The sequence below is a fragment of the Eschrichtius robustus genome, chromosome 17 (assembly GCF_028021215.1).
Source record: "Eschrichtius robustus isolate mEscRob2 chromosome 17, mEscRob2.pri, whole genome shotgun sequence".
In the NCBI taxonomy this organism is placed as follows: Eukaryota; Metazoa; Chordata; class Mammalia; order Artiodactyla; family Eschrichtiidae; genus Eschrichtius; species Eschrichtius robustus.
The window spans coordinates 42,385,958-42,412,769 of NC_090840.1; the positions used below are offsets into that span (position 1 = coordinate 42,385,958).

The following is a 26,812-nucleotide window of genomic DNA, read 5'->3' on the forward strand; positions in this document are numbered from 1 at the left end:
AAAAAAAAATCATACATTATTGTTTATTGTATCACCTACATCTAAAAATTGCATCTGAAAATGAAACACATTAAATTTGGTACTTTGAGAATAATGTGCAGGCACCTCAGCAGAGTTTAATTATCAGAGAAGTCCCTGGAATTATGAAGAAACTTCTAACATTACCTTTATGTAAAACAAACACATTTGGATGTACTTAAAAGCACAACAGATCAATTAAAGGCCAAAGGCAAGTGTTAGAATATCTCAATTTGTCCCACATGTCACGTCACTGTTCCTGCTGATGGAAATACCCTTCTCCTTCTGTCTTTCCATCTTGCATCCTTTCTTTGCTTACCAGAGCATCCTTGCTCAGGATGAACAGCTAAGTTGGCTGTGTTAATGAGGCCAAAGAAAAGGTCTGAGACTTCCTCTGAGTCACTGAGTCTTACAGGGTGAAAAAATTCCCCAGTTATCAAAGATAATCCATTTATCCTAGAGGCAATGTGTATTGTTCAACCCAAAAGAGACTACACATAATGAGTTGAATTCACTCCTAACCTACCCCATAAAAACAAGCCCTCAATACACAGGGTTTGTATACTACAATGGGTAATGTGCATTGATAAAAGCATCTATTTAATAGACAACCAACATACTATAAATGTGCTGAGTCAGTTAACCATATTGACTCAACATTTGGTTCATTTTCCTTAGTCCCTATGCAGAATCACAACTGTAAACTTCAGTGTTAAATTTTTCAACCCGTCAATTTTCCTCACACCTGACAAACTTGGGGTATTTGTGACCTAACAACTTTAGAATATTGCTCCATCTACTTTTTAATGCAAGTTCCTTTTCCTTTTATGATAAAGTATGGGGGCACCAAGTTCTAAGTTTTTTATACCCTCAAACTTGAAACATCTTCCCTTGAAACTATGAATAAACACTAACTTCCTATCTGTAACAATAAGGGTCAGAGAGTCCATTTTTTAATCTTTCATTTCGTTTCTTTGGCTCCATTTTCTAAAGCCATACCAGTTGTGTTTTGCACATGAAAACAGTTCTTATTAACACTTTTCTTAACTCCATCTAAATAACAGCATAAGGTGATTCATTACGATTACTACCTGAGTTCAAATCATAGGCCTGTCACTACCAATGGGGTGGCCTAGAATATTTTTCTTCTATAAGCCTCAGTTTCCCCACACGTAAAATGTGTATAAATAAAATGACATGTGTAAAAGCTTGCAGTCAAATGCTCAAAACAAAATTCATTCTCTATTCATTCATCTTTTGACAAATGTTCACTGCCTGCTGAATATATGCCTAGCACTATTAATTAATGTTTTCCCCAACTTATCTTTATAAAGTTTTTAGATAAATAAAATCTTAAAAAAGTATTGCCCTCAAAAGTATTCCACTTAATATATGGGAAAAATCTACTTAAAGCTATCAAATTTTTCTATATATGAAGTTATAGAAACCACAGTTAAAGAACATATCAAATTTATAAAGCAGTTTTAAAATAAACATTTTTTACTAGTAACAACATTTCATCACTCACTTGATACAATTACTGCTTTGGATTTACTTTGTGGTTCTATGATGTAACCTATTTATGTGTCAAAAACACTTTATGCAAAACTCAAGAACAAATAAAAAGGAAAAGATAAGTGACTGACAAAAGTAACTGCAACGGAATCTAAGGAAAAAAAAAAAAAAAAAGCCATGAAGAACCTAGTGGCAAGATGGGAATAAAAGACACAGACCTACTAGAGAATGGACTTGAGGATATGGGGAGGGGGTGGGGTGAGATGTGACAGGGTAAGAGAGTGTCATGGACATATATACACTACCAAATGTAAAATAGATAGCTAGTGGGAAGCAGCCACATAGCACAGGGAGATCAGCTCGGTGCTTTGTGACCACCTAGAGGGGTGGGATGGGGAGGGTGGGAGGGAGGGAGATGCAAGAGGGAAGAGATATGGGAACATATTGTATGTGTATAACTGATTCACTTTGTTATAAAGCAGAAGCTAACACACCATTGTAAGGCAATTATACTTCAATAAAGATGTTTAAAAAAAAAAAAAAAAAAAAAAGTAACTGCAGTACGCTGACACACTATGCCAAAATCACCTTCCTGTCAGAGGAATACAAGGTGATTTGTATTCCAGAGGAATACAAATTTGTCAGAGGAAGCTGATGGATTACGGGAAATGTGAAAGCTTCTTGTTCTTAAAGTGTGGGGGAGAGGGAGGTAAGGGTTAAAAATTGAATTGCAAAGTCTCTGTCAAATGTGAGATACTATGATCTGAAGCATGTCTACTGCACTCAACTCTCACCCAGACTTTTACTTCTAGGACTTCTTTTGTAAAACACAACTGCTATGGCTTTGCCCATGATAAGTCCATGTAGTAAAAATAAATGATTATATCGAGAAAAAGGAAACTGCTGCCTATCGTATGAATTTCAGTTCCATTGTAAGCCTGGATGATAAAAGGCCTGAATATGTGACTCAGAGCTTCTCTATGACTCAGTTTGCTATGGGAAAATCACCTTCCTAAATGAAAATCCTCTATTCATAAAGAAAATCACAGGACATGTAAAAGTGATTTAGAATGCAAGAAAAGGAAATATGTTCTAATTTCCAGAGTGACAATGTACAGACTGTAATATAACGTGCCAAAATCAACACTTCTGTTCTCAAACTAATGGTTTGTGTAATTCTATCTATAGCAAAAAACTGTTTTGTTTTGTTTTTTTTTAAACAATGAATGGTTATAAGGGGTTAAGGGATGAAGAAATCAGGGTATTATTGTTTTATGGGTAGTTTCAGTTTGGGGTGATGAAAAAGTTCTGGAAATGGATAGTAGTGATGGTTATACAACAATGTGGATGTACTTAATGCCACTGAACTGTACACTCAGAAATGGTTAAAATGGTAAATTTTATGTCGTGTATTTTACCACACACAAAAAATTCAATGCTATTAGCCTTAAAAATGAAAACATAAAAGAATAATGTGTTACTTGTTATAAATTCTTGCTCATCTAGGCTGATAATAAAACCCCCCCAAAGCAACTAAGTTAAAATAAGCACCCAATTAGATTAAGCAAACCATTAACATAACAAAAATATTCTGTCATTGTTGAAAAGACACTAGCCATGCCAGGAGGATATACTTATTAAATTTTATGCACACACAACTTTATGGCCAAGATAATGATAAATTTGTATAACCACATCTTCATTAGCTAAATATCAATAGGAAAAGAAATCATGGTGGGGTCAATACATAATGCAGAACTGAAACCCTTGTTACTACAGAATTATCAGACTTGCATGCAATCTCCAGGTGTAGAAACAAAATACCTGTGAGAATGGAATCTGTATTTTGAATCTCCCCCACACTCTCTCTTAACCCAAACTGCGCCGATTTCCGTTTGCTTACCACCAGTCCTAGTACGAGGGTGCGGACTCTCTCTCCTATTTCCGGTGAAATGTCATTGCCAAACTGCTGCAAGGTAGTGAGGAACCGTTTCAGCTTGCTGAGCTGCCTGGCGCCACAGGCTGGGGGCAGCTGTTGATTAGCCAGAGAAGAAGAGGAAGAAGAGGAAGGCCCATTGCTAAAGCCATTGGGCGGTGAGGGGGCGCCATTCAAGGCTGTGGGTGAATGGCTCGTGCCATTAGTTACTGTCAGAGGGCACAAAATCAGAAAGAAAAAATAAACTTACAGAGAACATGCACAAGGAAATTACAATTAAGTATCCTTCCCTTCCAATCTAGTGAAGTTGGTAATTTAAAAGCTGTTGGGCCTTTTTGGTAAAATGCTTTGACTTCACAGGATTACCAGAGGCTCAGGTACTCCATAACTAAATGGGTGGACTCCTCACACCGCATGAGGATATCCTGCACAGAAGCTGATAAGAAATGGGAGCCGGCTGGAGCACAGGGACAGCCCTGCCTCCCATGCACACATATGCAAACACAGAACAAACAGCATTTTGGATGTCAGCCTTTTGTGCCAGGCTTACATCAATATAACAGAACTATTCCTTTCTAAACTGCTCCCCTAGAGAAAATGGACATTTGGTGGAGACTAAATTTATCACTGGACATTTTTAATCATGTTTTGTACACACAACTGACAGCTGTGTTTATAGAAATACGACTTTCAAGTTTTAACCTTATACCACCCAATTAGAAGGCTATTTTCTCCCCCTCATATTTCTTAACCACTTCTTTAAGGAAAACACCAATTTTATGTAAGAAGCCAAAATGCATATGGTAATTATCAAAGAGTTATTTCTAGAAATCGAAAGGGGACATCTCAGTCCAACTAACAGCATGGATTGGTGGTAACTTCGTAAATTCATTTGATAAAATTTATTTGAACGTCAAGGTGATAATCCATAAGAACTAGGCTAGAAAATTTTGCACATTTCTCACCAAAGAAATGTTGACTTTATCATGTTAGATCTTTATCAAATCCATCTTTTAAATATAATTTTGATAAACTACCTCCAACAATAGTTTGAAGATGTTTTAAGCACCTTATTATTCTTAAAAGTTTCAAGAAAATAAAATGGTCTCGTCCCAAATGAGTACCAAAGCAACCTGTCAAGAAATGACATCTCACTAGGACCTCTCACAGGAGGCATATGCCTATCACTGTGGCTTTGGGTAACAACAAACCAAATACAAGATGACAGGGTTACAACTTGGCACTGTTGCAGGCCCCTGCTCCTTACATGTTTGGAAAGGTCTTATAAAAGGCAGCGCAACACTACATAAATAGCCTGGATGTGTATTTTGCCAAACCCTTATAATCCCAAGGATCTATTTTTGCCTATTAGTTATTTTTCATTCATATACAGATTTCAGGGCAAACAGTCTGTAAATAGTATCATCTGCAACCAACAGCATTTATTAGTTTCACATATCTTTTGATGATATTTTAACCAGGACTTTCAGATTGATGAAAACAAAGCTATCTGCTATTCCTATTAAAATACAGAGAAAAAAAGGGAAGTTGCTATTCTATCAGAATATTCTGTCCTTTCCTTGGATGACACAAAAAGCAATACACTCCACTGATTCAGAACACAAGTCTTGAGCCAAGCTGAAATGGAATATTTAATAAATGTCTGACAAGTTCAAGCCAAGAAAGATGCTCCTTATTTCAGAAAGTTTTCTGTATGCAACTGTTGCATAGAATGATCCCTCTTTTAACTTAAGAATGTTAGATTTTAACATTATTTGTAAATAATAGAAGAAAGTGGTATTAGAAGATCAGAAGTAACCTGGAAATAATTATAGCATATTAACATGTTCCAAGTCAAAATGAACAAACTAAAATAAGGAGCTCCTCATTAAGTCAAAGGAGAAGTTACCGTGGTAATGATGAGTTACAGACCAAAGGCAGTGTTCTTCGTTCGCTGAAATCACAGAAGACTACAACTTTGAAACAATAATGAAAAGGCAGGCAAATACTGGCAGTCATACAAATTACACCCAAGATATGATAATTCTGTGCTCAATACCTACTCACTGGCAAACAAATTATTTGTGTGTGGGGGGTGGGGCTTCATTTCTGCATAATACATTGATGCTGGATCTTACTGTCCCTTAATTTGTATTTGCAGAAAAAAATTTAATTTGAACTTGAAAAAGGAAACAGCAAATGCAGAAATGCCTACTTACACGTTGTTGGTGTAAATGAACTGGTTCTGGGAGCTCCTTGAGTTGTTGGGGGAGGTGGCATCGTGGGAGGAGTCAGCCTAGACGGGGTCTTCACATCCACAGGTGAGTCTGGCATCGTGGAGTGCTTCTCAGTCCGATCTGGAGGATGCCACCATGATCATGTTATTTTACTCCTTAAGCACCTTAGGGTTTTTTTCGTACCTCAGTTTTATGAGAGGTTCATCTTTTTTATAAGTGAGGTAAGAAATCCAACATCTTCTATCAATAAAATAGGCTTATCTACTGAAGCTTAAATCAAGACTTTATCATCCAAACCCCACTTAAGAAGGTGTAGCACAGATGGCAGGACCTCATTTCTAACTGGGTAATTTTACATCCTATTGTTATTTCTGGCTTGGGCAGATGCTACCTTGGTAGTGTTATATGCAACAGCACAACTTCGCTTGAAGCTGAAGCCAACATTAGCAAGAGGTAAAAAATAGATGAGGAAGTGGGATGGTAACGAACCCCTCGGACAGCTCAGAAATAACACAAATCTGAGGCTCTGTTATGCAGGTGGGATACTGTTAGAAGCTGGTGTTTTGCAATGACTTTTTTGTAATACCTACCATCCCCTTTCCATGCTTAGTCTTCTAGCCTAACAGATGAAGCAGGCTATGTCTCCCAGACATAACCTCTCACTTCAATTTTTTTTCTGACCTGTTTGAAAAATCACCACTACATAAATGTCACAAAACGAAGTGAAGTTATTATTGACTTAGAACTTGTGAGTTTATGATCCACCATTTAAAAAATATGAAACCTGAGAAGTCCGTGCACCGCAGCAAAGAGTAGCCCCCACTCGCTGCAACTAGAGAAAAGCCCGTGTGCAGCAATGAAGACCCAACGCAGCCATAAATAAATAAATAAATAAATTTAAAAAATAAAATAAAACATATCAAACCAATACTTCAATGAATAATCTCAGGCAGAGTAGGAATGGAAAAGTCCCAAACTGAGAACTAAAGACCTTTCTAATATTTTTTCATGAGTATGTGACAGGGAGAAATTTCCTAATTACCCAATAATGAACATTTGCACTTCAGGACTGTTTTATACTAAGTATACTTTTCCCTTGGAATTTTAAACTTTTTTCTCAATCTGATCTACTCATAGAAACAGATCTCCAGTTTAAAAAAAAAAAAAAGTTTTCACTTTTTTTTTTTAGATCCAATTTTCTACAAACATGTGTACACATGCACACACACACCCCAAAAATATCTGAGGCGCCTCTTGCGGCCTTAGGCACAGGTATCTCCCATTTGGAGTTTTTGAAAAGTAATGTAACATAGACTATTAATAAAGAATGGGTCTCTTAAAACATTATGATCACCATAGTGAAAAACTCTCAAATTACTTGTCAATTATTAAAATGAAAAGCCCAAATTACTACTATGACAATTCCAAATCTACCTTACCTTTATTCAAAGCAATTTCATAAGACTTGGGTTGCAATAGAACACAATTTTTGAAAGTGGAAATAGCGTTGACACCGTATTAGGGAAGAATGAAAATAATAATCATTCTATTAAGAGCACTGTGAATGATGATCCAGTGAACAGTATCAGGGTCTCTATTTCTTAGTCTCTACTGCTGGCTGAATAACAATGACTGTCCCTATAGTGAATAAGTGTTCTGAGTGAGATGATTGTGAAGACACATGGAGAGCATCTCTACCTTTATCGTATTGTTAAAATTTTGACCTCATATTGCTATTCCAGAACATTTAACAAGTACCAGTGAATAACTTGTTGTAGAGAAATGCAGAAGTTAGGCAGGTTTAAAACCACTTCTTTGATAGTAAAATTCATTGCACCGTTTACTCACCTCAACCAACCTCAGCAACAAGGGAATAAATAGCTTTCCACTTGTGTTGCAGCTGAGGGAAGAGGTATAGCAGCAAATACAAGTCTCCCTAAATAAAGGCAAATATTTCCCTCATGCCAAGGAAGGAGGGATAAAGAGAGGCTTGCCAGAGTCAGCTGGGAGATAACAGTGGGAACTGCTGGTCCATCTGGTTTTCATTCTGCTAACACTCACATGGAGCTGTTAGCGAAGGCAGTCCAGACCCACAGATTTGAAGCACGTGGTTGCACAGAGAGAGAAAGGAAGAGCAGGAGGGGGAAGGGGAAGTGGGAATAACAGAGAAAGAAATAATAAGTATATCGAGCAATAGAAGGAAAGGGTGAGAAAGAGGGAACAGACCAAAAAGCAGGGAGAAAAGAGCCTGGAAAGGGAGAAAGTTACCCTGGACAGTTTCACCACCGCTAAAAGCTGAGCCTTGGTGGGCACAGGCCCTACCTTACTTGATGCAATTCTTGAGCAATACCTAAACTTGGAAATGTATCTTAAACACGCTTTTCATTACTCTTTTTCCAATAGCCCACACTATGGAAAAAGGGAATAATAAACCATAAAGTTGACAGTGGGTTTCCTCTTCAGACTCTTTTAAGATAAAGTTTGTATTTCTGTCTTCCTCTGCCCAATTTTAGAAAGATTTTTGATATATTCAAAATTTTAATTTGAATACCTTTTGAATACCTATCTTGGTCCACTTGTGTAACATGATTCCTATCCAGAATTTAATAATAATAATACCAACAACAATTGTTATAAAACGTAGATGAACAACTTTTTAAAATTCCTGAGATGTTGTCAGTATTTTAGGAGCAATAATCACTGAGCCAATGAATAGCAAAACACCACTACTTCTAACAGGAATACACACATTCTCTCTGGAATACATGTATACGTGTATATATTTAAGATTTTGACATTAGCCACATTTCTGTGATGGCTAGCTTCACTCTGATGAAATGGAGTTCCAACCCAGAGGTCCTACAAACTCAGACAAAGTGGGACCATATGTAACTCATTCTGTGCTGTTCAGTGCAATCAATCCAGGATTGAAATAGATGATGAAATAACCAGCCAAGCCTAAGCCATACACACACAAAAACGCTCTGGAGTAGAGAGATTTAAGATAAATTCAGAAAATGTGTTTCAAGTATGCTGCGTTCTGTTGCATTTGTTTTGGATTATTAAAAAAAAAAACAAAAAACATTTTGAAATATATATTCTTGAAACTTCTATAGCAAACAGCAAAAGAGCTATGATTCAAGCATAGAAGCATTTCACTCCATTTCAAATTAGAGGATATAGTAAAACCAATATTAAGTTATAATATTTCTCATGTAATTTTTTAAGTTCATGAAAATTATACCGTTCTTGCATGTAATCTCTATTTTTAGTTGCTGTAGGGGAAAGCTGACATTTATTGAAAGACTGACACAAAATGAAAAAAGAAAGAAAGAAAAAAATTATCAGATCAGGGAATTATGTGTTTTAAAAGAACTGACTTTACTTCTACCTTAATGATTCACATCACTTCTAAACAAGATCTTCCCTATGTGGTAAGTTTTCAACTCCCATAGCAAATATCCAACACATATGTACCAAAGACGGCTGATGCATGGAAGAAAATGTGGCATATATAAATACATTACCGATACCATTTCAATATCCAATTCAATGTCAGGGCCTTCTAGAAGTGGTATGTTTTCCATTTCCCTTTTTGTTGTTGTTGTTTTATGTGAAAAGGTATGGCATAATCTGCCATGGCACTTATTTTACTTTTAGTTAGTTCAAATAGTTCCAGATGTGTTTTTAAGGTATGAAGCATAGGCATTCTACATTTCCCTTGTTTACATACCATTCTAGAGATGATTGGTGTAAAAAAGATTTCAGTATTGGCATAATGAATGGCACGACATTTTCTATCAGAGTTCATCATGTCAATTATAATAGAAGAAATATCTTGGTTTCATAGGTGTTATGGGTTGAGGAACTTTTTGGTCAATTAGTAGTTAGTCCAGAGTTAGTCTTATGTGAATAAGTGTTAGTTACAAAAGCTAGAAGGTATGCACTAAAGAGGATTAAGCCCAAGTGGAACCACGGTACTATTAATGGAAAGGCAGGAGGAACAAAACTGGTACAGAATTTGATTTTTATTTCTCTGGAAAATTTGGCAAATACAGTTCTGACAATTGAGTCATTTAGTGACTCCAGTGATTGGGTGTGAGATGTTACAGGCAACTGTCTGCAGATTGGAAAGGTAGCCATCCAGCCTCCACACCACCACCACCTCATTTCCCTGAAAAACACCTCTGGTAACATTCATTCCTGCTCAGAACCCTTCAACAATGCCTAAGAATAAAAGTCAAATGCTAATATTTTAAGCTGGATGTACTGATACAGTGGGAAGGATATTTAGCAATAACAGGAGAACTTCCAAGTTAAGTCAGACTTGGTTGCAAATGTAGACTCCTGACCATCAGTAGTGGGCCCTCAGGCAAGTGAGTTACCCTGAGCCTCAGTCCCTCATAGGAATGGGGATACAATCCTCTACCTCATCAGGACCCCACCACAGCGCCTACTCATATTAGGTACCAACACGTGTGAGCTCCGTTCTCTTTGACCTTCCTCTTCATGATCCATTTATGGGTTTATTTCCAGTGTCTTTCCCCAATTCTATGCTGTCTATATAGGGCACCCTGACATTACTCCTTGGCTTTTCTGCCTTTCTTTATCATGCTGTTGTTTCCTTTATCTAGAAGAACCTGTCCCATCTTATACATTATTCACTGCCCATTATAGATTCCACATCGTCTTACAGCTTTTCCCAGTTGCCCCAGGTGTCAACCACATCAGGTTTCCTCTGCCTCTCTTTTAGCATTTATCACAGCCCATCTGTACAATAGCTGTATATGTGAATGTGTATTATACACTCTAACACCCCAACCAGTGAAAATAGTAAGCAACTTGATAGCAATTTTTTTTAACTGCCTCCTTAGGAAGACATTTAAAAAATAAACACAACCATGGTTTTCACTAGAAGCATGGTTACATTCCTAATTTTTACAAATCCATTCCCTATATTATAGCCAGTTCAAAGATAGCAACCCTAATTTCATGGCAAAAGACAAACACAGAACCATCAACAGCATATAAATATATGAGGAAATAGAGTACAGGTAATATGAGAAGATACTGAAAATCCAAAATTCAGTTCAACTGTGCAACCCACTTATTATGTGGTTTCAGGCAAGTGTAAGAATGACCTGTTACCTCATGTCTTACCACAGGTGTTATATGAAGATTGCTATATCTGAAATACAAATCTGATCTGACCTACTCCCTGATTTAAAACCTTTGGGAGTGTCCCACTGACCACAGAATGAAATATATGCTCTTCAGCTTAGCTTATGTCACAGATACTGTTGAGTGCCTACTCAACAGCCCTCATCCCTGTCTTCCTGCTGAAGAGCTCTAATTTTGTTCGGGTACAAAATTTGGGGGGCCAGAGTCTCCTTGTTTTACATTAATCAGGTTATCGCATTCCCCTTATCAGCAACAGGTTTCAGAGGTGAGTGTTGTGCTCCAATTCTGGACAATGGGTCATGAATGAGGCCTATGGAAAAGGTTCTAGGAAAGAATTCCTCACTCTCTAAACAGAGACCCAAGAAGAAAATAGCCCTTCTTCTTCTGATAGGCACTACTGTATCTATAAGTGATTCCTTCACTTCTTTGGAGTCTGCTTTTCTTATTTATAAAACTAAGCATCCTGGAATACGTGACCTCAAGGATCTTTTGCAAACTCTAATATTCTCTGGTTTCTTTTTCCAGATATGGCTTATGATCATCTCAAACATAAAGGAGACTACCCAGAGAAAATATATCTGACAATAAAGTGACCACTAGATTTCCTCTGTCCACATAAATTTCTATGTCCACAAGAATATGTCTGCACAGAAATTTTTTCCCATAAACATTAAAATTAATATCTACCTCTAGTTTTCAAACACATTTTCAATCCTCATTACTAAATCTCCATCAATGAGTTGGTTACAAAATACCCTACAAAATGTCCAAATTTCCCTGTTTAGTTATCATCAAAACACTCACTTTCACAGCTCAGGTTCTTCAAAGAGTAATCTACACTCACTTTCCTTATTTCCCATTCCACCTTACGTGTACTTGGAGGGGACACCTGTAAGACTTTATGCCTAGAAAGTTTCCCTCCCAGTACAGGGACTTGCCATGCCCTCTAATCTCATAACTACCTTGGGAACCACCATGTGCTTTCGTGACCTTGTACCCAAGATACCAGTGGCTGGTCCAGGCACAGCGCTTAGTCCAAGATGGGCAATCTCAGGAAAGGAAAACAATCTCAAGGACTGTTTCCCAAGGAAAACCACACTGTCTACTGCCCTCCATGTCCAGAGAGCAGGCCTGTGTTGAAAAAGAAGGCAGCTAACAGACAGAAAGAAACAAAGAAGTGGCAAGAGATCATCCTTATAGTGCTTTGTAGTAAAGTTCTTCACTCTGCTGGATCCTAGGCACCAGCTGCATCTCTAAAATTCCTACAATTTGGATCTTCCAAACAATCCTAGTCAATCAGTCCCTACTTTGCCTAAAACCTAATTTGAGTTGACTTTTCACGCAAAACCAAAGAATCCTGACTAAAATAACCCTGGAATGTAGCATCGATGTATTCTCTTAATTCCCACTGAAACTCTTCTAAATAGTTTCTTCATTATTAATCCAAGAAACACTTGTATCCTTTATCTGGCATCTTTGTAGCAGCTGACACTGTTCAGGACTTCCTCCTTCCTGAAACATATTGTCCCCATGATACCACTATTCTAACACTCTCCTCATGTTTCTTAGGCCTTCCTGGGTGCTCCTTCTCAGTCTCTTTTATGGGTTCACCCTTCTTCACCTCTGTGATAATTACTGTTATTTTCCCCCAGTGTTCTTCTTCAAAGTTTCACTCTATACCTTTTCCTTAGTGACTTCATTGGTGCTGGGATAGTTACACCATGGCCATTATGCAGATAACTTGTACCTATAACTCTAGCCCTAATATCCTTTCCAAGTTCTAGAACCAAATATCTAGAATGCTACTCATTTCAACCGCCTGAATTCAAACCCTCATCATCCATCATCTCTCACCTGGCCTAATCAACAATCCATTGAATGGACTCCCGGATCTGACTATTCATCTCTGATCCATTCTCCAAAGACCTTTCATAATGCTAAGCATAAAGTCCTTGTGTCTTAGTAGGGCATAGAAAGACCTTTGTGACTCATCTGGTTCCCATCCACCCCCATCCATTCAGTAACTCTTTACTGAACTACTTATGGCTCTCCAAATGCCCCTGGGTCACACAGGGTTCCACTGCATTGCATCCCTTTCCTGAAATACTCTTCACCCCACCACTGCCTGGTTAAGTCCATCATTCCTTTAAAACTCCATTTGGGTGTCACTTCAGCCAGAAACAACAACCCTCCCATCTCAGGCTGTCCCAAACTCCCCCACATTTCCCTATTTCACTCTCTAGTTCCTCTTATGGCACTGATCACACTGTACTTAGAACCAACGTCAGTCTCTCCCACTAGTTCATGATTTACTTAAGGGAAATTATGACATATGGTTTGTTGTTATAGCCCCAGCACTTGGCACAATGCTTGACACATAGAAGGTTCTCGATACATTTAATATTTTAAATGAATATATATTGCTATAATGTCATAATGTAGGTGGATGGGGTAGGGTGTCCTTGGAGAAAAAGAACCAGATATAGCTTTTTGACATAAGAGAAGCCATTTTAGGCCTAAACCATTTTGTGATCTAAGCCTGGCCACAATGCTTGTCCTTGAATAGGTCTCAGTAATTAATGATTTTAAGGGAACAAAGGAATGCAGGAACAGAGGAAAAAGCAGTCAAGAAACAATAGTTCAGCAATAAATCAGAGTCCTAGTTTCTCCTCAAGGGATATACATAACCATCTTATACATATCTTGGAGTTGTTTTACAGGAACTAAGGCCTCCATCCAGGTGGAGGATGGTAAGGTAAGACCCCAGAACCTAAAGAAAGATGATGTTGACCTTTTCTGACCCTCGTGACTTCAATCAACTAAAGCTTAGATTCTGTCACCCTTTGCCCCAATCCTATGTAGAATTCTCCTCTGCTCAAGCCCCATCATGAATATGCATGTAGCTTAAAACTCCCCCAGTTTTGCTGTTGGGGAGACACTGCTTTGGGAAGGATCTCCAGCGTTCTTACTTGCTGCAAGTAATAAATCCTTCCTTTTCCCGATCTTTGGCTTGGTTGTGTCTTTTGCAACACCCACCAAGAGGGGAACCCAGTTTTCAGGTAACAACAAGGCATGCCTTTCGTCACAATTTTGAAACACTAGAACTTTCAAGAGACATGACAGATTTAACTTAAGATACAATCATCTACATCTTTTTTCCATCCTTAAAAAAATCCTAAAAAGAATTTCTACATTAAGTAACCAAATATAAATCTTTGAATTGGATTATTGAGTTCACCAGTTTTAAAATGCCTTTCAGCAATCACAATATATTTCCTAAAACCTTTTATATTAGAAAAGGAGATTTGTAAGGCAATTTATACACGTACGACATAGCCTCCAAAAGCTCCCTTTTTTACAATAATAGTATCAGCGTAGTCATACATCATACATATGTACATTCAAAACAAAGAAAAAAAAACATATTATGAACCAAAACCAATTTTTTCCACATTTCAAAGTTTTCCTGTTGCTTGTGTATGGATGGTAGGATTATAGATTATTTTTAGTTTCTGTTATCTTTCTTTTATTTAAAGTTATGCAATGAACAGGTTTTATTTTTACGAGGAAAAAAAAAACCCCACAAAAACCCTTAGGATAAATCACCTAAAATCAGGCGTTAGGCACTACACCAAATGCCCTGCATGCTTTATCTCACTTTAAAATCTCACTATGAAAGGTACTACAAATTTGACCATCTTATATAAAGGAACTGAGGACCAGAGAGGGTGGATAATTTGTTCGAGGTTACAAGCTAGAACTTACTCCAGGTCGTCTCAGAGTTCATTATCATCTAAAACTAATATTATTTTATACAGGATCTGGAAAACTGAAATAAAGAAACATTCAGTAAATATTAAACCTAGAGACAGCATTATACTAGAACTGCACCTTCCAAAACTACTGTACTAGCCACATATGACCATTTAAATTTTAATTAATTAAAACTAAATAAAATTAAAAATTTAGATCCTCAGTCACACTAGCCACCATTCAAGTGCTCAACAGCCGTGGTGACATGGCTACCATACTAGAAAGCTCAGTTATAGAGTATTTCTGTCATCACAAAAGGACAGCGCCGTAATCAAATAATGGCTCTGAAATGTTACACTTAGAAACAAAAGCTCCGTGGGAGGAATCCATGGAAGTGTCCACGCAGCCTGAAAGTGTGGGGATGGGGGAAGGAGTGCCTTTGACCTCATCCTAAACACCTCCCATTCCCATTCAGATGTTTCACTTGTTTTATAGGTTGAGCTTCTGCATATGATTTCATTTGATGGGTAAAAGGAAAAATAAATGTTTGAAACCCAATGACTAAGATAAGTGAGCTCTGAGGAAGCAGGAGAATAAGTCATGCTCAGTCCAAGTAATCAGTAAACACTGGGATAACTATGCTAATGAGAACAACGCCAAGGGTTCAGTCCTGGAAGAAGCTGGCCAGCAGCTGAGCCAGCAGCTGGTCCAGAAACAGGGACGACTGCCTAAAGCAGGACATCATGCCTTTAAAGAGTGTGAGTTAAGATGGAAGATGGCAAAAGAATGAGGTAAATCCATACTAATCTATCACAATTTCTAGAAAAATAACTTCAAAAATCTCTTGTGTCATCTCTTATAGGGACAATGAATTTCCCTTCACTTCCTCTATAGCACTTAAGTAGCTAGTACTTGAAATATTTATCTTGTTTTCGAATGTTTCCCCAATCACAGTGTCAACTTCACAAATGCAGAAAATTTTGACCTATTTTGTTAACTCCAGCTTCCACAGCATTTAGAAGAGTGCCTGAAACGGTAGGCACTTGATAAAGATTTGTTGAATGAATGAAGAAAGAAAGTAAAAGCAAGGGAAAAAGTAAAGCGAGTTTCTGACAAAACAGGCAGAGACATATTAGTAACTCTATGGTTACCCAGAGTGGGCCAGAGGATGAGTAAGCAGACAGGAGACATGCTGAAAGCACACACTCATTTAAATGGAGTAGAGGCCCAACACAGTCTAAACCAGTTCACTCATTTTTGACAAAGATGACCTGCAGCCCACCAAGAGAAAGCACTATAAACATTAATAAGTACCCAAACGGTGGTTCTGGTTAGAAAAATCAATTACGAATTTCATAAAGTGTGGAAAGGAATGTGGGTCTTATGAATACTGGTAGACTCCAGGCATTAATTGTATGTATAAGCTCCTTAGAAATGTCATCTCTCCCACATCTGTTATTACCTTCACTCCAGTGATTCTGCTTCAGAGTCTAATAACCACTTCCTGGAGGTAGCTCCTGGAGCCACCAAGGGGATATCAAGCAGCCTGGGGTTAACTATGGTACTTTAACCAGCATAGTTCCACATTAATCTGTTTTAAGATTTAATGTATTTTAAGATTTCGTTTGGAAAAAAGGAACCTCTTGTTTAAGAAAGACAAGTTTGAAACGGCTGGCACAGGCAACTAGCGGAATGTTTGCTGAATGACTGTGATAAAAACACTAAGGAAAAAACCACAACTCTTAAATACATAGAAAAGTAACTCCTGCTTGCATAAAGCGCAGAGAAAGACAAAGGCATCACCAAGGGCCCATAAATTGAACATAAGCATTTATGTAAACCCCTGCTGCCAAAGTGCAGATTATTCCAGAAGGTGAAAAAAATCATTAGATAGTGATCCAAACCTTTAACAATCTCAAAGTACACACAATTTTTTACTCCATCAAGATTTGTCTTATTTGCCAATGACAAAGAAGGCTATAGAGCCAGCTCTGAGAGCTGTCGCAGAAAAAAATGGTAGCATACACATCCAGCTGCAGTCAATTATGATTACCTAGATAAGACTTAGTAAATCTAGGCAGAAAATTATGAAGGTGCGCAGAGTATGTACCCATGACTAAATCACAGACAAGCAAATAGCAGAAGCTCAAATGAATATTTGTTGAATTTAATTGAATGTACTCTTAAAAATAACCAATCGGTACTGTTAGTGTAGACTTCACATAATAGGAAATGGGAAAGCACAGAGAGTTTTTAGGCAGCTGAATTATATACTCATTTTTATATTATAGGTATATGTGGAACAGAGAATAAATAGGGTAAGAAAGGCAAGAGGACCGGATACCAAGAGTGTAGGCAAGAAATGATACGGCATCCAGCATGGAAGTGGCCCTAAGAATGGAGAATAGGAGGGAGATTCAGGAGACATTTGAAAAGTCTGTGTCAAATTCACAGAGCTTCGTAACAAAATAAGATAAACCTTGAGTAAGTAGGAATCTAGAGGTGCATGGCAATGTGAAAAAGCAAACCCAAACACGACAGGAAGAACCATTTGGAAAAAAGTTCCGTTAAGTCATAGTGACTTAGAGGGATCCCTGCAACACTCTGCTGTTCATATATAAAACACACTAAACATCTTCCTCTCCTCCCACAGGTGCCACCATCAAATTATTCTCCCTCCTAAACGTGTTTCTCCATCTCCATCACCATCCTCGGGCACTACCATCTTTCACCGGGACTTTTTCAGGAGCTAATCTTCACAACCCCTCATCCCATAATGCCATCTGTTTACCATACAACAGATGGAATAATCTTGTCAAACACAAATGTATTCACTCGTCTAAATAACAGCATTTATTCAAAAATATCTGAGCCATCTACAAAGTGCTGGGTACTATTTTATACAACAGGGAGAAGGCAATAAAAACAAAGGAAAATCACTGCCCTCAAGAATTTTATAGTCTAATGATCAGATCAAGTTACTACTCTAAATACTTTAAAGTGTTTCAATGGTTTACCATCACTCTTAAGATAATATCCAAAACCCTTTAAGTGACCTAGAACAGTAGATAGACTTAGTCTTTGCTTACCTCTCCTCTCTTATCTCACATCTCATTGGTTTAATCAGTTGCAAGTTTCACCTCACCTCACGGCCTTTCACTTAGCCAAGAAAACCCACCTCAGCTCAAATTCACTTACTCAAAGGTGTCCCTGATCCCCCCTCCCCCCCACCCCCTGTGTTATAAGCTCTATTGTACCATCTAACTGTTGCTTACAGAGCTTACAGAAACTACTAAAAATAACTGTATAATTACTTGTTGTCTAACACCCCCTACCAGACAGGACAACGCTCCATAATGGCAGGGAGCATATCATTTCAATATCATATATCAACTCAGTCCCAGAATTTATCACACTGTTAAGAACCTAGTATAAGTAAATTGTGGATAAAGACATTTTCTATTTAAAAATACAGATTTGGAGGTACAAGTAGAGCAAAGCAATTGGATTCCTTAGTTCCCTTAAAAGGAATTTCAAAATTTCTTCGATGATAGAGATAATGAAACAATGGTGATAATAATAGAACCAGTCTCCCAAATTCATACTTAATCCTCACTGCAATGGGGCTTCCACCAACACCATTCCACCCAACCACTCCAGCATAGGTACAAACTTTTTTGTGGTTAATCCAAAAGATATCAATCAATCTTTATCTTACTTGAGCTCTCAGCAGTCTTTGATCTGTCCAGCCACTTCTTACTCCTTTTCTCCTGTAGTATCATTCTTCTAGTTGTCACTAGGAGTTTCACTGAGTTCTCTCGGACCCCGGCCCCTCCTATGAGCCAGGGTCTCACCTTCTCCTCTTCTGAACTGCCTTCAACCCCCTCTGCTCTCTCCTGGGAACCAGACGAGTTATCTAACTACTTGCTTAACAACTCTACCCAGATATCCCATTGACAGCTGTATTTAGAATCAAATCTACCATCTTCCTGAGGAAATCTGTGCCTCCTCCTGTACTTCAATCTCTATCTCCAAGCTGAAAGACCACAATCACCCTAAGCCTCCTCCCTCTGCACCATCTTCCTTCCACATCTAATCCATGCCCCGTATCCTATCAATTCCACTTCTAAATGTTGACACCTTTAGGATCCACCCTCAGTTAACCTCTGACCTGGGTTCAGAACCTACAGAGCCTCTGAATGGTTTTCTTTACCTCTAGGTCCCTCTCTGCTCAAATCTTCTCCCCTTTGCTTCCAGAGCAATATTTTTAAAATATGAATCTGACAAAATCTTCTTATAATCCTTCTACAATATGTAATCTATTTAAAATCTTTCTACAATTATAAAAGTTGGTCAGGGAAAAGAATGAAGGTTCTTCTCTTCTTAACGCTGTATCTCCGATGTCTAAAAAAGGACCTTATACACAGTAGGTCCTTAAATAGTTTGTTGTATTAAGCCATTTAAAAAAAATTAAATTATCAAGATGTCCATTCTACTCCCCTTTGGTATATACTGTAATCATTAAATATAAAGCAATCCCAACTAAAATACTAACAAATTTTTTCCAGAATTTTACAAATGTTTTAAAAGTTAATTTGAAATAAAAATGAAAATAGCTAGGAAAGCCAGGAAATGAAATGTAATGAGGAAATTGAGTCTAACATTTGTTAAAATGCACCATAAAACTACAATTTGAACAATGTGCTACTGGTGTAGAAACAGATAATTCAGCAAAATAAAAGCTGAAAAGCAGAAAAATTATAAAGCTCAGAAATGACTATATAGCTAAGAATTCAGTATATGGTAAAGATGACTTCTAATATTAGTGAGAAAATGATAAAAGCAATTCAATGAACTCTCTTTGGAACTACTAGACAACAATCTGGAAAAAATGAAGTAAACCCCTGTCTCATATACAAAGTCATTCACTTCCCGTATGAATAAAACTTTAATATAAAAATGAAAAAAAAAATACTAAATATATAGGTATTTACTTGTTTACTCTTAGGATTGGAAAAGAGAGTCTAAACTATAAGAAAGGCAGAACCAATAACGGCACTTATTAATAAATTTGAGTACAGCAAAAAATACCATAAACAAAGTAAAAGGCAAGCAACACCCAGGGAACAAATATTTGTTATGTGACAACAATGAATTGATATCCTTAATACATAAATAGTCCCACTGAATCAATAATTAAAAGTCAAAAAGCCCATCAAAAAAGACTGTAAAACAGCAGGAATAGGAAATGCACAAAAGAAAAATAAATGACCTATAACCCTGTGGAGAAAAAAATTTAACCTCACTAGTATTTTTTTACATGATTAAAACAAGATACTCTTTAACAGATTGACAGAATTTTAAAAATGATAATACAGTATTAGTTACAGTACAAACTGGCACTTTAACACTTTTGTAAAATGATACCAATTTTCCTATAGGACAATTAGGCAATATGTATCAACTGCCTCTAAATTATATATATCCTTTAATATACCAATTCCACTGTTTAAAAATTATCCTAAGTAAATAATACCAAGTGTACAAAGATGTTTATAATGAAGAAGACTGGAAATAACCTAGTTGTCCAACAATGGACATTTGGCAATTCAAATTCTAATAGAACCATACAGTAGAACATGATGATGTGTATATTTACATGGAAAGATACTACAAAGATATATGCTTTGCAGGATCCTGTTTAAAAAAAACAACTATTTTAAGACAGTTATAGATGGATGGATGTGTCTGTATTTGTGTGCACAGGTAAAAAGTCTGGAAGGATATGCATACAAAGGATCTACATCAGAAATATTAAGAGTGGCTATCTCTTAAACCAGTGGTTCACAATAGGGCAGAGCTTTCAAATATACTGTCAAACAGTCATGTTATAAAAAGCCTTTTTCTTTTCAATTTTTTGCTCAGTTTTAACACTGTACTTAAACAATTCTAAGACCCCTCCCATCTCTGAAACTGGGATAAGTACTCTAAAACCATGGAATCAAAGCATTATTCATGCTTAGTGGCAGCACTTTTTTCTGGGAGCACTTTTTTACTTGTAAAATAACCATGGGCCTTAAAATCAATTTAGATAAAATATAGCACACCTAGATTTTTCTAATGAAACTAAATGTGAAAAAAATTAAGAGAAAAACATACTTCGCTCTATTTGGAAGTCTACCAAGGCTGTTCAGCTTCAGTTTGAAGGAGCAAAAAACTGGGATTCAAGACAACCAAAAGGGGGAGGGGAGGGGTCAGGAGGTAGGGTTCTCTACAGGGGCTGTAGCACAGGAAAACCCTTGAACATGTCACAAAGGTAGAAAAAGTGCCTTATTCACCTCAGTATCCCAATCATCTAGCAGTGCCTAGCACCAGTGTCTATTGAGTAAAGGGATAAATGCTCTTTTAGTAATAAAGAAGTCCACACACAGTACAGACAGAAAGGAAAAGATCTCAGATCACTTAGCAGGGGAGAATCCAGAAGTATAGTAGCACACCATGAGAGCAAAATCCCCAAATAAATGATCAAATTCTTTATAAACCGTTCAAGGAGCACCATACAACATAACAGAACCCTCCACTTAAAGCTGTTTCACTAAGTTGTCTAGAGAAGGGTTCCCAAAGACAAGTTTGGACTGCCTATGAATTATATTAGCAAATTCTTTACATGTAACAATATTTACACACCACATGAGAACTGAAGGTATGTGTTTAAATGGACATTTCTCTGACTTAGTATGGTCAATATATAAGAAGATCAAGTCTATAAATTCTACACAGTTGGGTTAATTTCACATTTACTATTTCTTAATAGATTCTGCCTCAGTTAATATTCTGCATAATACAATTTTTCATGGAGGCCCATGACCTTATTTAAATTAATAAAGTAATTCAGAGAAGGTACCCTAATTAATTATTGCTAATAAATATTCCCTAAGGACAGAAGCTCAAGTTCTGTTTACCAAAGAAATAACTGCACATGTATATTCAGATGTATCTAAGTAAGTCCATTTTCCCTTATATCAAGACACTTCAAAAGCAAGCATATCTTTTAATCTCAGGAAGACCATCAGGGAACCAAGAACTATAAAATTCTATCTGGCTACAGTCTGAATGACACATTTTTACAATACACACCACCTTAAGTTCTAGGGATGTGCCTCAAGTAGACATGTAAATAAATTCAAGTTATTAAGTCCTTAATGTAGCCTCATCTGTACATATACTTTAAATGTGGGTAAATATGTCATTAAATTAAGATGACAGTCTAAATTCCCATCCATTTACTAGGAATCATTTATATTTCATATAGCACTAGAGATGTCTTCTCTGAGTTTATGAAGAATTATAATGGGAGGAAGTCAAACCAAACATTGATGGACAACTGCAAAGAGCATTCCATGTACAAATGAAAAATGTTGCTTGCAAGAGATATATAAGATCATTTTCAAAAGCACGACCTCCTTGATACTCTTTGTCAGATAAATTAATCACAAAAGTAATAAATGTCTAAATACGAAGGAAGCTGTTCTCATTCAAGGTTCACCACATTATTACTAACTTGTTACTAACAATAACTCAAATTAGGATATATCCAATCACCCCTATGATAATATCACTACTACTACTTCCTTAAAAAGCAAAGGGGTAGAATTTTTGGCACAGGGCAAACACCAGCACAGAAGTCCACTCTCATTGTGAATGTTGTCATTCCTTGAGCAGCAGCAAGAAAAAGATGCTGGGAATCTCTGTTTTGAGGGGGTCAAACCAGTGCTTATTATTACGTGCCGCTCCCTTCTCAAAATTACTGCCCAGGATACCTCAGGAAAGTTACTGGAGACTAATAAACCATTTCACAACTCTTCATCATCACTCTCTGAAAAACAATAATTTACTAGTACGAGCTTAGATTTGCAAGAAAACACTAGCTTTTGCCCTGGTAGATCATATTTTATGTCTACTTGGCCTGACTCTAGGCAAAATTATAAAGTCAGCGACGTTTATCTTCAGTGTCTCCCCCTTCTCTTTGGTTTATCTTCCTTTCAGTACCTCCCACTATTCCTCACCCACGAGAAATCTGTAACTCTTATCCTACCCTTAGTTTAAAGACAGTAAATTGTGACACCCACCTAGACCCAACGTCCAGAGCTTCAGATCTGTCCCAAGTGTCTACTTCTGGGACTAAAGTTGCAGTAATCATATAATGGCAGTAACTAATTAGTGGCACACACACACACTTTTCCTCATTTTGTGACTCAGAATTACCTGAGTTGAGGGGCAGGGGGAAGGGTAGAGGAAATGCAGAAAGAAACACCATGCAATTGAATGGAGGGAATTTATCTTGTTCCTCTCTTCTGCCCCGCCCTGAACACATTACTGAGTGCTCAGTAACACCTAACCCTTTAACAAACAAACATGGTCCTTCTCTACCTTAATTTGAAGGATAAGCTGTTATAGGTCTTTTATAGCAGCAGTAGCCAACCTTTTTGGCACCAGGGACCGGTTTTGTGGAAAACAATTTTTCCATGGTGAGGCGGGGGGTGGGGAGGCATGGTTCAGGCGGTCATGGAGAAATGGGGAGCGGCAGCTCCCCTGCCACTCACGGCGGGGCGGGGGGAATTCCTGTTTTATAGGGCCTTCAGGAACCAAGGAAGTATCAGTGGGAAGGACAGGACAGTATCACAAACAGTTCTAGGCAGTTACATATTGAAGGATATAATCCAATGTCTATGGAACATCTATTTATGAATATGATAAATACTAGAAAGTTACTATTTTTCCTTCTCCCCTCTACAAATGGTCAGCTCATTTTCACCTTTTCTATTTTCAGCATCAATGTCACCTCCTGAGGGCATCAATCCTTCCCTGGCCATCCAATCTCAAGCAGGTTTTTGTGCCCCTTTGTTTCCTTCACATACTTGGAAAACTCAAAATTCTTTTACATCCTTTTCCTTGGAGTTTAGTGGGCTCCCACCCCAGAATCCCAGCCCCAGCACAGTGTCTGGCACAGAATTACTACAAAAGACCTGCTAAAACAAAATTTTAAAGACAGAATTCTAACTTTCAAAGGGGCAACAGTAGAATGTGAACTAGTTATAAAACCAGTAAGAAAAGAAACAGGGAGGGGTCATGAACCAGAAACACAAAGGGAGGGTTAATAACCATGAGTTCATGCTAAGGTCAAGGTTAGATGGGCGGTGTGATAAAGCAAAGAGGAAAAGCTGAATGGGACAGAGAAAATGAAGAAGGCTTTCCAGATTAAATGAGCCTGAGCGTGTCCAGCCTGGTTGAGCCCCAGACAAGACGAGACAAGAAAGACAGTAAAAAATGAGGGTGCATTAATTAATCTTGAAGACATCATTTGACTTGCCTCAATCCTCCAGCCAAATTCTGATAACCTCATGCCCTATTTAAGCAAATAAAGTGAGGTTATCAGGCATAAAGCCCTGCAAACCTCACCCTCAGAACTCCTGCTTCTCTGCACCTGAATCTTGAGTTTCAGAAGAGGCAACTTCTGTCTCTAGAGGCTTCACTCTACCAATCATGCCACCCTCTCCTTAACTTGAGCTTGTCTGACTCTACCTCTTCCTTCCTAGAACCTAGGCATGCTCAAATCTCTCCCACCAAGAACAAACCAACCCCTCTCTCCATGTAGATGGTGTTCCCTCCATCCTTCCACTGGCAGGCTTCTGAAGGGTAGACCTCACTGGCTCTGTCTACATCATCTCTTCCATCAACTTTGAAACGCACCACAAACAAGCTCCAACAAAGGGACAGAGGTTTACTGGTAACTATTGATATATTCCTTCCAGATGGCCAAATCCAAAAGGCAATCTAGCCCCTCCCAATTAACTCCTGGTCCCTCTGCAGCATTTCACACTCTAGACCACTCCCTCCATGAAACTCTTTGCCCCCCTGATTTTAATGAGACCTGACTCTCAGATGCCCTGGTAGTCACCAGGGTTCTTTTCGAGGCTTTTCTCTCTTCACACCATACATTTGCCTCCATTCCAAAGGTTTTAGCTATCACCTCTGACTTCAAATCAAGATTTCCAGTATACACATCTCTACTCAACAAACCTGTGATCTAGCTCCCTATGGAATATCTCAGCAGTCATATAACAGATAAACCTGAAAGTTAATGCTCTATCGATGAATTATTCACTATTCTGGTTGATGGCGATCAGTTGTCCAAATAAGAATTCAGAGTCATCCTAGACACCACGACTCCCCAGTCCCTGGCTCCACATCCAACCGATGTATTAGAGCCCTTTGGTTCTCTCTAGTTAGTACCCCTAGAGCCTGCTGCTCCCAGCCTCCTTCTCTTTTTCACTGATACTGAAGCCAATCATCATCCTATCTCACCAAGCAGACTGCAGATTTCATCTTCTTCAATTTACCTTCTACATCACTTCCAAAGTGATATGAACATTCAACCCAACAATATGATCCCTCTGCTTAAAAGCCTCCAGTTACTTTCCTTTCTGCCACTCCAACCTATAAGACAGATGTCTACTTCTGATACTTCCTCATGCTGTAAGCTCTAGCCATGCTGGTTCATGCCTTAGCATTCCTGTTTTATGTTCTTCCCTATATTTAAAATGTCCTCTGGCAACAAGAAGCTTGTGATCTTTCAAGACACAGAAGAAACGCCACCTCTTCCATGAAGGCTTCCCTCATTACCCTTGTTCCACATTCAAATTAGAGAGAGATGATCACTTCCTTCTTTAGGCTCTACTTTGCATATATCTATTAGAGAACTTAGCATCATCCAATTGTTGTGCTTGCAAGTGTGTGTCCAGGTGTGTATACTATGCACACATACACATACATTCCTTAGAAGACTAGGCCCACATCCTATTGATTATTCCACCCCAGCATTCTGCACAGAGCCTAGTAAGTAAATGCTTAGTAGCTGGCTCTGAATAAACATTTGATGGCAAACTGCTGTAAGTCAAAAACACTAGGATTTAGGACAGCAAAGGAAAGAAAGTCATCAAGTTAAAAAAAGAAAATCATAGAAGGTGAGAAAGAAAATAGCATTTCTACATTAGACCCTGCCCTGAACCAACTGGGAGTTAGAAGGTCTGGCTCTCTGCACTCCAAAGCTCTCTGCTCCTTCCCCTGTCATAACACAACACACATCTTATTGTAAATAACTTTATGTGTGTCCTCCTTGCTTGGGAGAAATATCAGTACTATTACTGTCAAAATATCTTAATAGCAATTATATTTATTGAGCATTTACCAAGTGCCAGGTACCTTGCTAAATGCTTTACATATGTTAACTCATTTAATTTTCACAATAGGCCAGTGCTGTGAATGTTATTAATATTACCATTGTACAGATGGAAAAAGTGAGCCTTAAAAAGATTAATCAATTTGCCCATTGTCCTGTAGCTAGTGAACAGGATTCAAAGCCAAGGAGTATGATTTCAGGGCCCACGCTCCTGATTCAGCTACTATACTATACTACTAGCGCCCCCCCCCGCCCCAATAACCCACCATCAAATACATAAATAAAGGCCACCAGGGATCTAGGAAGGCACGGGCTATGTTTGGCTTATTTACTACTTGACACATAGTAAATGCTCAGTAAATATTTGCTGGCCGACTGGCTGGCCAAATAAAAGATTATTTAAAACTCTGTGCCTAATATATATATATTTTTTTCTATAAAACGAAGGTGTGGTTCTTTAAGATTTCTTTCAACTGTAAAAATTCTATGGTTTTAGTATATGCAGGTAAAGTGCCTGCTGCCTATGATACGGTGATGACACATTGGGAACAGTACAGACAGGTAACTAGGAGCGTGGGTTGTATATCAGCAGGCCTTGAAAGGAATCCTAGATACACCTCCTAACCTGGGCAAATTCCTTGATCTGTGAATCTTTATTTCCTCACCTTAAGATATGGGTGGTCCTAGCAACTGCCTCAGTAGGTGATTTTGAGGATTAAATGAGAAAATATGAATGTGAAGCACTTACACAATGTCTAGAACTACTCAAACACTAAATAAATGGCAGCTATTACTGCAATACTCAGAATCAGATATTGACTGATACACTCACACTCACACGAAGTGAAAAGGTAAGCACCTGCTCATGAAACAAACACAGCATTCTCACAGGAAGACTATGTCGTATTTCATTATTTTACTGTCCAAAGCTAC

At 37.9% G+C, this 26,812-nt stretch overlaps 1 protein-coding gene across 4 annotated transcripts in view; it reads right to left on the reverse strand.

The window, feature by feature from the left end:
- RUNX1T1 (RUNX1 partner transcriptional co-repressor 1) overlaps positions 1-26,812 on the reverse strand; it is a 138,137-nt gene that overhangs the window by 51,928 nt on the left and 59,397 nt on the right. For all 4 annotated transcript variants that reach the window (XM_068525421.1, XM_068525419.1, XM_068525420.1 and 1 more), the window contains 2 exons: positions 5,689-5,826; positions 3,437-3,678 (listed from right to left, as the gene is read on the reverse strand). In XM_068525421.1, coding sequence (XP_068381522.1) covers positions 3,437-3,678; positions 5,689-5,826 — 380 coding nt within the window. The remainder of the gene's footprint in view (positions 1-3,436; positions 3,679-5,688; positions 5,827-26,812) is intronic.